This window comes from Cardiocondyla obscurior, linkage group LG05 (assembly GCF_019399895.1).
Source record: "Cardiocondyla obscurior isolate alpha-2009 linkage group LG05, Cobs3.1, whole genome shotgun sequence".
In the NCBI taxonomy this organism is placed as follows: Eukaryota; Metazoa; Arthropoda; class Insecta; order Hymenoptera; family Formicidae; genus Cardiocondyla; species Cardiocondyla obscurior.
In genome coordinates, this window is record NC_091868.1 from 1,901,404 (window position 1) to 1,915,815 (window position 14,412).

General features: G+C 33.0%; 1 protein-coding gene across 2 annotated transcripts; it reads left to right on the top strand.

Moving 5' to 3' along the window:
- The first annotated feature begins 17 nt into the window (after positions 1-17).
- Positions 18-14,276, top strand: Pcb (Pyruvate carboxylase). 2 transcript variants are annotated; one of them, XM_070657139.1, is made up of 14 exons: positions 18-385; positions 4,559-5,145; positions 5,526-5,845; positions 5,975-6,125; positions 6,723-6,934; positions 7,262-7,464; positions 7,627-7,888; positions 8,113-8,431; positions 9,566-9,616; positions 10,460-10,927; positions 11,102-11,491; positions 11,710-12,145; positions 12,220-12,616; positions 12,712-14,276. In XM_070657139.1, exons 2-14 carry the CDS (start codon positions 5,013-5,015, stop codon positions 12,958-12,960), a joined length of 3,591 nt encoding a protein of 1,196 aa, XP_070513240.1. In that variant the 5' UTR covers positions 18-385; positions 4,559-5,012; the 3' UTR covers positions 12,961-14,276. The 2 variants fall into 2 exon arrangements, with proteins under 2 accessions (XP_070513240.1, XP_070513241.1); XM_070657140.1 differs by lacking the exon at positions 9,566-9,616 and having other exon boundaries at positions 138-385.
- The last annotated feature ends 136 nt before the right edge of the window (positions 14,277-14,412 follow it).

Below are 14,412 nucleotides of genomic sequence, written 5' to 3' on the forward strand. Positions count from 1 at the left end.
TTCAATTGAATTCAGACCGTCAATCGTAATAACGATTTTTACAAGAGCTGTGAAGTAACTTCCCGTTGAGCGCAAGGTATTTCGCAATTTTTATTTATATTAATATATTCGTCAGAACATATTATGCCCGCCAACATTTAAATTAAATAATAATTAAAATAGCTTTAGCAGGTATTTTCCAAAAGATGGCAGCAGCACACTCGATCGTTGCGTCAAAGCGGACAGTCTGACAGCGCATGGCGCAGGTTCAACTGTTAATAGCCTCTATTTCTGTAAGCGCCGAGCGCGTGTGCCAGAGGGGCTCAGTGTGGTTTAGTGTCCAGTGCGGCTTGGACTTCAGCCGGACGGAGTCTGGGGCTATACTTCGCTCTTGATGAATGACACAGTAAGTACAGACATCGGTAGTCATCTAGACCAGCACGTTATTAGCACCTGGGTCGACTGGGTGCCTGACGACAGTTCAGGGAAACCGAAGTGTAACCTCACACTCGGGTGTGCGCGGTGAACGATGTAATCGCGAAGAAAAAGAAAAGAAAAAAAAAAAAAAAAACATGTGACATACATATATTATTTCGCATTGAGGAAACTAGTTTTTCAACCACGCGATGGCTTTTCTCTTTCCGAACACTCCGTCGACATCACGTGCGTACAGAATACATAACGAAGGCGATGAAACCTGTTTTTAAATTCGCTTACATAATTTCTGTTGTAGCAGCTTTAATTAATAATACGATAGTAAGTTGGAATTGATGAATAAGGCTCGCAATCGGATAGAATATATTTAACATTAACATCGTTCGGGGCGATAAAAATTATTTAGAAAATTAAAACAAAATCTTTTTTATTATTCAATACGTGTTTGAATTTTATTGATTATTGTGTTATTATGCTAATTATTTTCTACGTACGTCATTTCTAGTTTATTAACGAATATAAATTTTTTTCGGACTCGGGAATGATTTTTGCAAAAAAATTTTAATTTATTTTAGGAACGCGAAAGCGGTTGAATGTAATGACAATTTTTTTTTTTTCACGATAAAGAATCCCTTGAGCTCTACGTTACTGGGTGTTATATCACTCGCGTATTTGCGTAAGTGTTAACAATTTGATTAAAGTCGCGAAAGCTGCACATTACTGGATAACGGTATAAATCCTTAAGCAATCATAGTGGCCTGCCGTATTAGTCCAGGTCCAAAGATCGCGCTTTTCGCTATCAAAGGAATAACGTTCTTATCACTCAAGAGCGCCGATACTAATGTCAAAGATAGAAATTTAGATTTGAATATTTACCGTGCGTACATCTCATAAAGTATTCGAGTGTTGCGAAGAAAACAAATCACCTGAGAACGCATGATCGATGTCGGATCAATGATTCGCATAACTGATTTATTTATTCGTTAACTGTAGATTGCGGTGAAAAATTTATTTATTCGCGCGTCTCGTGCTAGAAATAAAATGTATAAATATTACGAAGTGTACGAGATATGGAATCATTCAGTTTTTATCTTTATTTAATTTTATTTTTTTATTATTTTTTATTATTAGTATTTTTTTTCTTTTTTTTTTTTTAATGAAAGTGATGAATGAATTAGATAATCAAGGTAGACTATCAGTTCATCTAACAAGATAACCTTCATCGCAATATATTACGTTGATTCACGTACGCACGATTGACGCGTCATAAAAAGAGGAGACAGCTCATGTCAGACAACACGTGCATGACTCCACACACTCACGTTGCGTCCACGCAAATCGTTTGATATTTTTATTCACTATTTTTTTTTCTATCTGTACTTTAAAATACATTTCTATCGCGTTAACCAGAGAAAACTTAAATGAATCTTTGGTAATTACTTGACAATATTTTCCAAGCTATCTTGGTATAAGTTGAAAGTATGTAGATGATGATAAATTAGCTTTTTTCGACAGAAACTATGTGGGCGAGGTTTACATTGTGTGGAATCAATACAGCGCACATACTGACCCACTCGTGAGATATATATATATGTAATCATTCTTTTAAGACTTGCCAAGAAATGATGCCAATGAACTGTGGCATATTCTACTTTTACCTTCTCTCTTCTCATTTACCTACAATCACGTTGATACTTTGCCGCGTAAATTCTGATAGACCAGGGAAAATAGCGAATAAAAAAAAATTAAGAGCAGATAAGTGACGAGTCCGATTCGTGTTTATCGACTTTGACCTGTAATACGTATCACGAAACCAATTCGTGTTTTTGCACGTTCAGCATGTAATACCTATCGCGAGCTTCCCCCGCGATATTGTTAGATTAAAAGCTAAACGTATTAAAATATAAAATAATCGTTATAATAATTTTTTTGTTTTTTTACGAGCACGCGATGAAGCAACCGAGTGTACGTAATTGAACGACAGTCGACACATATAGAAACTCAATTATAGCCTGTTACCCAAACCATAAAAGGTTGATTGATGAAAATGAAGCCGGCCATCGGTTCTCTGATTGGAACGCTATCCTATAATTATGTCGCAGGTGAAAAACAGATATCGTACGATTCCGCGTACTCCGTCGTCATCGTCATTGTAGCTACAATTAATTTCTTTGCCCGCTGATTCGTTTGCATCCCTGATTTAAATAATAACTAATAACAAAGCGATGAGACATTTATTTTATAGCGTTCGAAGCTATTTAAGATTCAAGAGATATTGATACCGCCGCGGTTTGTTGGATGCAAGTTGTGACTGCAATAATCGTTACGCTAGGGATGTGGTAAAATATGATTTATGTCAATTGTAACCCGCGAGATGATTTTATTCGTAAATCGACTACCATGTCGATGACGCAAAGTGCTCTCAATACGTTAGAGTTTATACGTACGTGTATAGAAACGCTCTGGGTATATTTATAATACTTGGATAATATATATCTAAGGTTATAAACATTTAAAAAAATAATTAGCAAAAACAGGTTGTAAAACAAAAAGTTATTTGCTAGATATTTCCAAGATAATTAATATTCAAATCTTAGTTATTTTTTTTCTTTTCCTTTTTTTTTCCTTTTTTCTTTTTTTTTTCTTCTTAATAAATAACTTCTTATTTTTATTTTATGTATTTTTAAACGTTCTCTTTCTCGATGGACATTATTGAAGGTTATATAAATGTGTACAATATGCCTTAAATTTCTTGACTGTCTTATCAACGTATATGTTAACCATATTACATTTTATTCTTCTTTATCTTATCTTATGTAAATTATTAATTATAATTTCTTGTACAATATAACGTATGCGAGCACGGGGTACAGATATCAGTTACGTTATCGGAATAAATCGCGTCAAGTTCTTTTTACATCGCGCATGCTAGAAGAGGAAATTAAAAAAAAAATAGGATATTGAACAAAATATTATGATACATAATCGCATTTACTTGTCGTCACTATTACAAAACGTGGGTTGAAGTTTCCCGAATATATTTAATTATCACAATGGCATCTTAATATTTATCATCCTGAGAGTCTCTTCCGTTCACGCTGAGACATCAAAGTAATTTCAATTAAGCTCGTAGATTCGATCGATGTGAAAATGTACGTCTTGTCAACGTGACAGATGATTTTCCGACAATACTTGGTTTTACACGCCATTTTCCCTCCTTATCGTATACGTCAAGTAAGAATAACGAGCAGACACGAGACAATATAAATTACCGATGTCTAAAGAAGAGAATATAAATCCTATTTTTATACCGTTTTACAAGATATAATGTCGATATGTTTTATTAAAAAAAAAAACTGCGTCTCGATTTTTTCTCTGTACTCTCATGATTTATTTAATTAATTTGCCGTATTGTAATCTTTAATTGGCAACGGTCCACGTATTAACACGCTCGGTTGGAGCGTATCTGCGACAACCGATTAATAAATATATTTTTTATTAAAAAAAAAAAAAAACAAATTTAAACGAACGTTTCTATGCCGAAGGTATGAAACAATATAAGACTGTTGATGCAGTTTGCTAGTTCAATTGATGACTTATTGAATGGTCGTTGACCATTGATCATGCTACAACAGAATGTAGATAATCGTCATCGTAAATCAGTGCAGTTTTATCTAAATACTAAAAATGCATATATAAGAAAAAAAAAAAAAAGTACATTTACGTTCGATAATTTTTTATTAATTGCCTGACGCAAAGTCTGGGATTTTTGCAAGAATGCATCACGTGTTTTTTATAAAAATAAATTGTGCAAATATTGCACATAATTCCCACAGTTGGCTTGCACGCCGAAAAGAGAAGTCAACGAATGTTATACATATGATGTATCATGCGTAGTAAGTCGAACGCTATTCTACTGTTCTCTGTTCAGATGCACTAGCAGTTTACCAGACTCACGCTCAATGTCAACAGTACTCAATGCGTCAACGAGTCAATTTGCGGATAAATTTTAGTTAATGTTACGACAAGAATTAATCTCGCAAATTTATTAAATATTAATATTATTTCTTTAGCAATAAAGTTTGTTTTTTTTTTATTTTTTTATTTTTTAATATGTACTTACAATAAAATTTTTCTGTTTCAGAATTATTAGAAATACTTGACGGCAATAGCGAAACGGTATCTTAAACAAAAAGAAGTATTCTAAGCAACAGGAAACAAAAGGAACCAAGAAAATAAGTCAGACGAAGGATATTTAAATTAATAATAGAAATTATCATGCCGTAGAACGTATGTTCTGAGAAATTGGATGTTGCGTCTAGCGATAACTTTCGAAGACATCGTTATCGCGCCTATACCAAGACCATTTGGAGTTTGAACTCGAACGAAAGCAGGGATAATCGAAGAAAAAGTAAAAGCTCCAGAACTCGCCCATAGAGCACTTGTCACAAAAATATTTAAACGATCCATTTTGTGTAAAAAAAAAGTGTGGAAGTTTGTTTTTGGTTTTTTTTTTCTTTTTTTTTATATGTAACTTAAATAGAGCTAAAAAAGGAAAAATATTGTGAACTTAACAAAAATACATAGCGATCACCAAAATGCATTCCATTCGTGCTCATCGAGCGTTAAACAAGCACAAAATTGTTTTACAAATATGGAAAATTGCCTCGAAAAGTTTTGGTACAGATGTCGAATACAGACCGATCAGAAGTGTTCTTGTCGCCAATCGAGGTGAGTAATATATTATTAAAAAATTTTCATACGATAATACAACAGTCATAAAGTTCATGCATGATCTCGCTAATAATATGCCGTGGGAATAATAGCATTAGCACATTTTAAGTAATTGCTACTTTCATTAAAAGCAATTGTCATTACTTTCACTGATGCTGAGTACGATACAACGGCACTACTCGAATATTGAACTAATAAATTTCAGCTATCCGGCGTCTTCTTGATTTACGTAAGACGAAACCGCGTGATTAATCAATATGTGAAGAGCACATTTCAAGCACTCGACTTAATTAACCCATAAATTATGCGTGTGATGTATCTCGGCGCGTTTCGCGATGTGTACATAAAATCTTAACGTGAAAAATCTAACATTTCAGGAGAAATTGCCATTCGTGTATTCCGCGCCTGTTCGGAACTCGGCATTCGTTCCGTGGCAATTTATTCAGAGCAGGATAAAATGCAGATGCACCGGCAAAAAGCAGACGAGGGCTATTTAGTGGGCAAAGGATTACCACCCGTTCAGGCTTACTTAAATATTTCCGAGATTATCCAAGTAGCCAAAGAGAACAATGTCGACGCTATACATCCTGGGTATGGATTTCTTTCCGAAAGGGCGGACTTTGCTCAAGCGGTCACTAATGCTGGCGTTCGATTTATCGGGCCTAGTCCTAAAGTCGTCCGACAAATGGGCGACAAGGTAATTATTGATACATATTTACGTGCACGTTATTCGTAAATACTTCGTGCTTAAAAAATTCTTACACGCAGCACTATGAAAATTCTAAAATAGCGTCAGGATAATTTATTATTGATTTAATATTGATAGGTAGCTGCCAGACAAGCCGCGATTGAAGCCGGAGTACCCATCGTTCCAGGAACAGATGGACCGGTAACGAGTTCTGACGAGGCAATGGAGTTCTGTATGAAACACGGTTTACCAGTTATCTTTAAAGCAGCTTATGGAGGTGGAGGACGAGGTACATTTAAGATATATTAAGAACTGGATCATAAAAAGAGAACATTAGATTTTTAATTTTTCCTTGCTTAAAAGTACTTAAAAAAAGATTCTAAAGTTCTTTTTTTACTGCAAAAATTAACGAATTTACTGGAAAAGGTTTTACCGTTTCACATATGCTATTCATACGTACGTAAAGCATCTAACGACCAGCTATGCACACTTTAAATAGGAGATAAAAGTACATTTACCGTGAAACAGTATAATCGGCTCTAGCCACAGGATGTTGTAAATATGAATCTCGTAGACAAGGAATGTTTCTTTCGTCGAATAACATTTTACACATATTGGAAATACGTCTATTTCTTATCAAACAATGCACAAATTATTTGCACTCAAACTACATTTTACGCCAAGTTACCTGGCGAGAAATATTGTAAAATGACATATGTATATGTATGTATAGCTGTGAGATAACCGACTTACAAGTAACATAATTATGGGCACTTAAAAGCGTTATATAAAACATGCAGAGATATTTTTAGACGTAACACTGTACATGGATTTAGGTCTTACAAAATATTTTAGAATTTTTATTAAATTAATTTATACATATTAGGTATGAGGGTTGTAAGGCAGATGGAGGAAGTTCGTGAAATGTTCGATCGTGCGTCTTCCGAGGCAGCGTCCGCTTTTGGAAATGGGGCAATGTTTATTGAAAAATTTATCGAGAGACCACGTCACATTGAAGTTCAATTGCTTGGGGATCACGCTGGCAATGTTGTACATTTATTTGAACGCGATTGTTCCGTGCAACGTCGGCATCAAAAAGTGAGCACCTAACGTATATATAAAGTATATGATAAAAATATTGTCGTTACACAAACGTAATATAAAAACTGTGAGTTACCAGTTTTTTTTTTTTTTTCCTTGAGAAGAATTTTTTCTCAAGGCTGCTTGAAAGGAAAGTACATTCACCGCGATTGCGTTCGTTCGTCTTGACGAAAACAAGGACAATGACGCAACCATATACGACGTTTATAATTATAATCTTTAAATTTACATAATAATTTAAGACTCGTCTTAAAAAAATTTAATTAATATATAAGTTTGAATGTAAGTTTGATTTGTTTTACAAAACTTTTATAATATTCGTAGGTTGTCGAAATTGCGCCAGCTCCAGCACTATCGCCTAAGGTTCGCGAGAAAATGACTGAATACGCTGTGAAATTAGCAAAACACGTTGGCTATTCGAACGCCGGCACTGTAGAATTTTTAGTCGACGAAGCTGGAAATTTCTATTTTATTGAAGTCAACGCCAGATTACAAGTCGAGCACACAGTAACCGAAGAAATAACAGGGTAATGAAACAGATATTTAAAAGAAAAATAAATTTTTTTTTACATTACTTTGTTATTTTAATTTAATATTTTTTTGTAATAATGAAATAATTATATAATTAATCGTACGCATTTGATTTTTACCGTAATAATATCAATTATTCTATACTTATTATCTTTTAGAATCGACCTCGTACAATCCCAAATTCGAATTGCCGAAGGTATGACACTACCGGAACTAGGAATGACGCAAGAAAAAATTATACCTCAAGGATTTGCGATTCAGTGTCGAGTAACTACGGAAGATCCAGCTAAGAACTTTCAACCAGACACCGGAAGAATAGAAGTTTTTCGTTCCGGCGAAGGTATGGGTATCCGATTAGATGGAGCTTCCGCATTTGCCGGTGCTATAATCTCACCGTATTATGATTCACTTCTTGTTAAGGTGAGAACTATACAAAGCAATATTTTTATTACACATATATCAGTTACATTTAACTTTTATAAATAACAAATTTAGTATAAATTGTTAAGATTTTTATTCCAATAATATTTTTTAATTTTAACGTGGTTTAATCAATTTTTTTTATTTTAAAGATGTTTAAATTTTGACATAGAGATAACAACTCCAATCGAAGACTGCAAATAATATTGTCAATTTTTTTTTAGGTCATTGCTCATGCCGGAGATCTTCAATCATCTTGCGCCAAGATGAATCGAGCCCTTCGCGAATTTCGGGTTCGCGGTGTAAAGACGAATATACCTTTCTTACTCAACGTCCTGGAAAATCAAAAGTTCCTCAACGGTATCGTCGACACGTACTTCATCGACGAAAATCCTCAACTCTTTCAGTTACAACCGAGTCAGAATCGCGCTCAGAAGCTACTCAATTACCTTGGTACCGTTTTGGTGAACGGTCCCAGCACGCCATTAGCAACTCAGCTGAAACCAGCGGACATCAAGCCACATATTCCACAAATTGCTCTAGGTACATGATCGACTATCAACTAATATGATGGTGATAATCAAGGGTAATACACCCTTTAAATTATACCCATAGAAGTTTGTTAGTTGAATCCTTTGAATTGAATTTTGACATTAAATATTGAATTAGATAATCTCCACATTAGATAACAAAATTATTCTAGCCGTAATTAGAACAGAGGCTTACCGAGGATGTACTTTCCTGCGTGGGTCAACAAAACAGGGGTCATGATTTTTTTTTCTCTTTTATTTTTTTTTTTAATGTAAACAGGATGTCTACTAATTGTACAGTGATATTAATTAATTAATGTTTGCAGGAAAATATTGCAAATTAATCCTGTAAATGTTTAAGTATTAATACAATTTCTCAAAGGTTTGTGTTAATTTTTAAAAGTTATTAACCATAAATTAAAAAGATATTTAAAACATAAATTAATTTTTGTTCCGTTTTACATGTATGATAACATTATTTTATCAAGCATTGTCAGAAATACGTGATTTTATACATTAGGAAATTATATTATCTTTTATTAATTTTTAATCCATTAAAATATATCTACGAAAAAAATAGTAAACATCCTTTTTACTTATAAGTAACAAATCGTTTCCGCTTTTCTGCTGGGTTTATAGGAACACTCGGTTAACCGTTACAAAATTTTATTTTTTTATTTATTTTATTTTACTTTACTTTTTATTTTTGGTGTGTTCTTGTGTCTAAATTCCGTGAGTATTGCACTGCGCTACATCAAGCACACTGCACATTACGCGAATTCGTAAATGGGGTTACGAAACATCTTCATACGTATCTACTTATCATTTTTTAAATAACAAGTGATAATAAATCAGCATGCTGTTTAACGTTAACGATTAGTATTATTCGTCAATAATTCAATATTTCATTTTATATGCAAAACTCATTAATATTTAAGATGTCATTGATATACGCTGTGCGTTTACGAAATGGGATACATCTAATCGATAAATTCAATCGAAATAAGTCTCAAAAATTTTTGACGTCTTCGACTTATTATCATTTTTTGAATAATGTACAATGACTTACATTTTTAAATATTAATTTCCCTCTACACACTTCTCTCTTTATCGCATGCTTTTATTTTTTGTTTGGCAATTTTTTTAGACTTTGCTAAGCTTGCAGCTGCAGAAGAGACCAATGATCTCGACATACCAGGTATGATTGCATACAGTGTTATATTAATAATGCCCCTTCTTTATTTGTATTTTTTAAAGATTTAATATTGTGCAGATTGAGAAGCTAAAAGCTGAACACCGGTATGTTACGACAAAATTTTGTGCATAAATAAAATTTTAATTTGTTATTATTCTTTCAGATTGGCAGATATTTATTGGAATTTTTTATTCCTTTTTCTAAATTTAACCGTGCTATTATTTCAATATATTAAATACGCCAGTATTTGAAAACAGAACAAGTTATAAGAAATCGTTAAAAAGTTTTTATTTAAAATTGATAATTAAGATAAATTAAAAATATTCAAAGATAGTTCATTACTATAAATTATTTTTAAATACCTTTAATTTATTTAAAGCTTTAACAAAAATTATTTGATTATTTCTCGTGTATAGTAATATAATTAACAATATAAATATATATTGCTATGAAGTATATTAAAATATTAATTTATTAAGTTAGGTAGTTTGTAGCGATATATTGATTTATAAATGCTTGGCTTACAAAATTTTTATTACATTTTAAAAGATTGTTTTGAAGTAAAAAGTATTTAATGACATTATATAATACATAAAATAATATTTAAACTTAAAAATAAAAAAAATTTTTTATTTTAAATGTAGTTACATAAAAATATTAATACTAAATTATAAAACTAACAAAAAAAAAAAAAGAAAAGGTATTTTTTATTCTTATATTTTACTAATGATAAATGTATAATCCACCGCTTATCATAAATTCATTTTTCACGCCTATTAACAACAGCACGTGCTAATGCACTCTTTTTAAAAGCATTTACTAATTCTTTTCTGTGCTCTTTTGCAGATCTTTTGGATCCTCCGCAAGGATTTCGTCATATTTATAAAGAGCAAGGTCCAGAAGCTTTTGCCAAGGCTATTAGGCAGCACAAGGGTCTACTTTTAATGGACACTACGTTCCGCGACGCACATCAGTCTCTTTTGGCGACCCGTGTACGATCGCATGATTTACTGATGATCTCTCCATTCGTCGCTCACAAATTCAGCAATCTTTATTCGCTGGAGAACTGGGGTGGTGCGACCTTCGACGTAGCCTTAAGATTCCTTCACGAGTGCCCTTGGGAACGGCTGGAAGATATGCGCAAAGCCATCCCTAATATTCCATTCCAAATGTTATTAAGAGGTGCTAATGCTGTCGGGTATACGAATTATCCCGACAACGTTGTCTTTAAGTTCTGTGAACTGGCTGTGAAAACGGGAATGGACATTTTTCGAGTATTCGACTCGCTTAATTATTTACCGAATCTTATCGTCGGTGAGTATAAAACGGCTCGAACGTATAACTTAACTTTAATACAAATAATAAAATAAAATTCTGTAATTAATTAATTTTAATTTTAAGGCATTTATGAAATAATAAGTAGCTTGACTTGTCAATTTTCGGTACAGTTCTTTTGTTGAACACAATATTTTTTGTGTTTTTTTTCAGGTATGGAGGCCGCCGGAAATGCCGGGGGTGTCGTCGAAGCAGCGATTTCTTACACGGGCGACGTAAGCGATCCGAGTCGTACTAAGTACAATTTAAAATATTACACCGATTTGGCGGATGAATTAGTCAAAGTAGGCACTCATGTCTTGGCAATTAAAGATATGGCTGGATTGCTCAAACCGAAGGCAGCCGAGATGTTGATCGACGCAATCAGGCAAAAGCATCCAGATGTGCCTCTTCATATACATACGCACGATACTGCCGGAGCCGGAGTAGCCTCTATGTTGGCTTGTGCGAAGAGCGGTGCCGACGTCGTAGATGTTGCCGTTGACAGCATGTCCGGCATGACCAGTCAACCTTCTATGGGTGCTATCGTTGCTTCTCTTCAAGGTACAGTTCAATAAATTTTCAACACCTGCATGTAAAGATTTCTAAACTTTATTTCAATTTAAATAACAGATAGCTTTACAATTATTAATTTTATTATTATAACACCGCAATTTTTTTATCAGGTCATTCTGATTACATTTATTGAACACGTTAAGAATTAAAATTACATTATAATTTAATTAACATTAAAAACAAATTTTTTATTAATGTTGTGATAGGAGGAGACATTGATACGAATTTGGATCTTTCTGACATCTCCGAGTATTCCGCATATTGGGAGCAAACGAGAACGCTTTATGCACCCTTCGAATGCACGACAACGATGAAATCCGGAAACGCTGACGTTTATCTCAACGAAATACCCGGTGGTCAGTACACGAATTTGCAATTTCAAGCTTATTCGCTCGGTCTTGGTGAGTTCTTCGAGGATGTGAAGAAAGCGTACCGGCAAGCCAATCTCTTGCTCGGCGACATTATCAAAGTCACACCAAGCTCGAAAGTTGTTGGTGATTTAGCGCAATTTATGGTTCAAAATAAATTGACTGCCGATGATGTTCTCAACAGAGCAGAGGAGTTATCGTTTCCCAAATCGGTAGTCGAATTTCTTCAAGGTGCAATTGGCGAACCTCACGGCGGATTCCCTGAGCCTCTTAGGTGAGATTTTATGTGCGTACAGATGTAAAGTTTTTTTTTCGTTAAAATTAAATTAACATTTACAATTTTATCAGGTCGAAAGTCCTCAAAGACATGCCACGCGTGCAAGGCAGACCAGGCGCAAGTCTAGCGCCACTGAACTTCGATGCCCTTAAGAAAGAGTTAAAAGAATCTCACCCGCACGTTTCCGAGAAGGACGTCATGTCGGCTGCACTGTATCCAAGCGTAACAAAAGACTACTTGAACTTCAAGGAACAGTTTGGCCCGGTAGATAAATTGGAAACAAGAATCTTCCTAACGGGGCCTAAAGTAGGCGAGGTGTTTGACGTGACGATTGAGAAGGGTAAAACTCTCGGTATCAAAACTCTGGCGGTTGCTGAAGATCTCACGAAAAATGGCTTACGTGAGGTGTTCTTCGAGATGAACGGTCAATTGAGATCTGTGTTTATCAAAGATAAAGAGGCTGTTAAGGTAAATTGAAATTAATTAGATCAAACGATTAAATTGAGATTAAATTAATATTTCAAACACAAAACGCAAGATAAACTATCTTATTTTTTTCGCAGGAATTACATGTACATCCGAAAGCAGAGAAGGGCAACCTCAATCAATTGGGAGCACCGATGCCCGGCGAAGTGATTGACATTAGGGTAAAAGTGGGTGACACTGTAGAGAAAGGTGCGGCATTAGTCGTACTGTCTGCCATGAAAATGGAAATGGTTGTGCAAGCGCCTAAAGCAGGAAAAATCAAAAGTCTTGACATAAGTTTGGGAATGAGATTGGAAGGAGACGATCTTGTTCTGACGTTCGAATAAATTATCACGTTGGTAAGATGGATCGAAAAATTAATCATGCTAAGGTAACACCAAATATTTATTACTATATTTAATTCGATAGCACGTGTGGAAAACAAAGATCTTCAGCAATTTTCGCACAGAGCTTGAATTGAGATTTTTTTATTCGACGTTATTTTAACATTCGATAATTAATATCTTAATTAAAATCATCGATTGTTTGAATAACAGAAATAATTATTATCTATCAACTTGTTAAACTTTACAATTTTAATTTATTCATTACTAATGTGATTACTATGATACAACTAAATGAACTTGCCTAAAAGAATACCATTATTTATCATACCAAGTGTATAGCATGCATTCTTTTAAGCGATAAAGTTAAAAAAAATCGACAATAATACCACGACAAACTTTTTACTATAATACATTCTAGAAATTTTTATAAACAATTAGTAAACGCTTTCACACATTTAATTGTGTAGAAGTCATTAAAACTTTCTTTAATATGTAGAAACGTAATTAAATTTCTAAGATAAATAGAAATAATTGTGATAAATTCAAAATCGATTTACTTAAAATTAGTATTAATAAAAAAAAAAAAAAAAGTTGTTTCAAAAAATTGATTTCGATGCGTCTGTATCAATATTTAAATGCATCTTTTTTGTACAAACATAATTATATTGATATGATCTGGTTTATCTGTTATGAACAACGTACAGAAAGATGGAAAAAAAAAGAAGTATCTTCCTTAGCTTCATTCTATATTAATTATAGCATGTACATATAAGCGATTACCATGATAATTTAATTACAATATCGAGCTGAGCCTTCACGAACGATTTAACAAGTGCGTGGAAAAAATAATTCAAGGAACAAAGACTAGAATAATTCTCAAAGGCTTTACCTTTGTCTTTACCCGAGATCAAAATCAAATGTTAAATGTATATCTATTAATATATCAATTAAATATCGAAGAAAAAAATTATTTTAACATAAAATATGTTCTAAAATTCTAAAAAAATTTTGTTATTATTTTATCTTAACATAAAAGTTTATTAGGAAATGTGTACACTAAAGGTGTAATTAATTAAATCTATAAATATGTATATAATTGTGCCATAAACGATAATATAATATTTTGATTGTATAAATGCGTGTGCATTTACTGTAACATTTATTATTGTAAATGCAATGTTAATATATAATATATATAAAAAAAATGCTTTTCTTAGAAAGCAACGAAATAAAAAAGTTGTATTAATATATGATAAAAATGTAAAATGTTTTATATCTGTTGTATCAATATATTTCTACTTTAATCGTTTTGAAAATCTATAATATTTTGTTCCTGGGCTAAAAAATATATTATTTATATTTTTAGATATTTCCTTTAACCAAAGTTCAGCAGGAATAACACAAGTTCTTCGTTATAATTTTAATCCCAAGTATTTTTAATAAAAAGGTTAA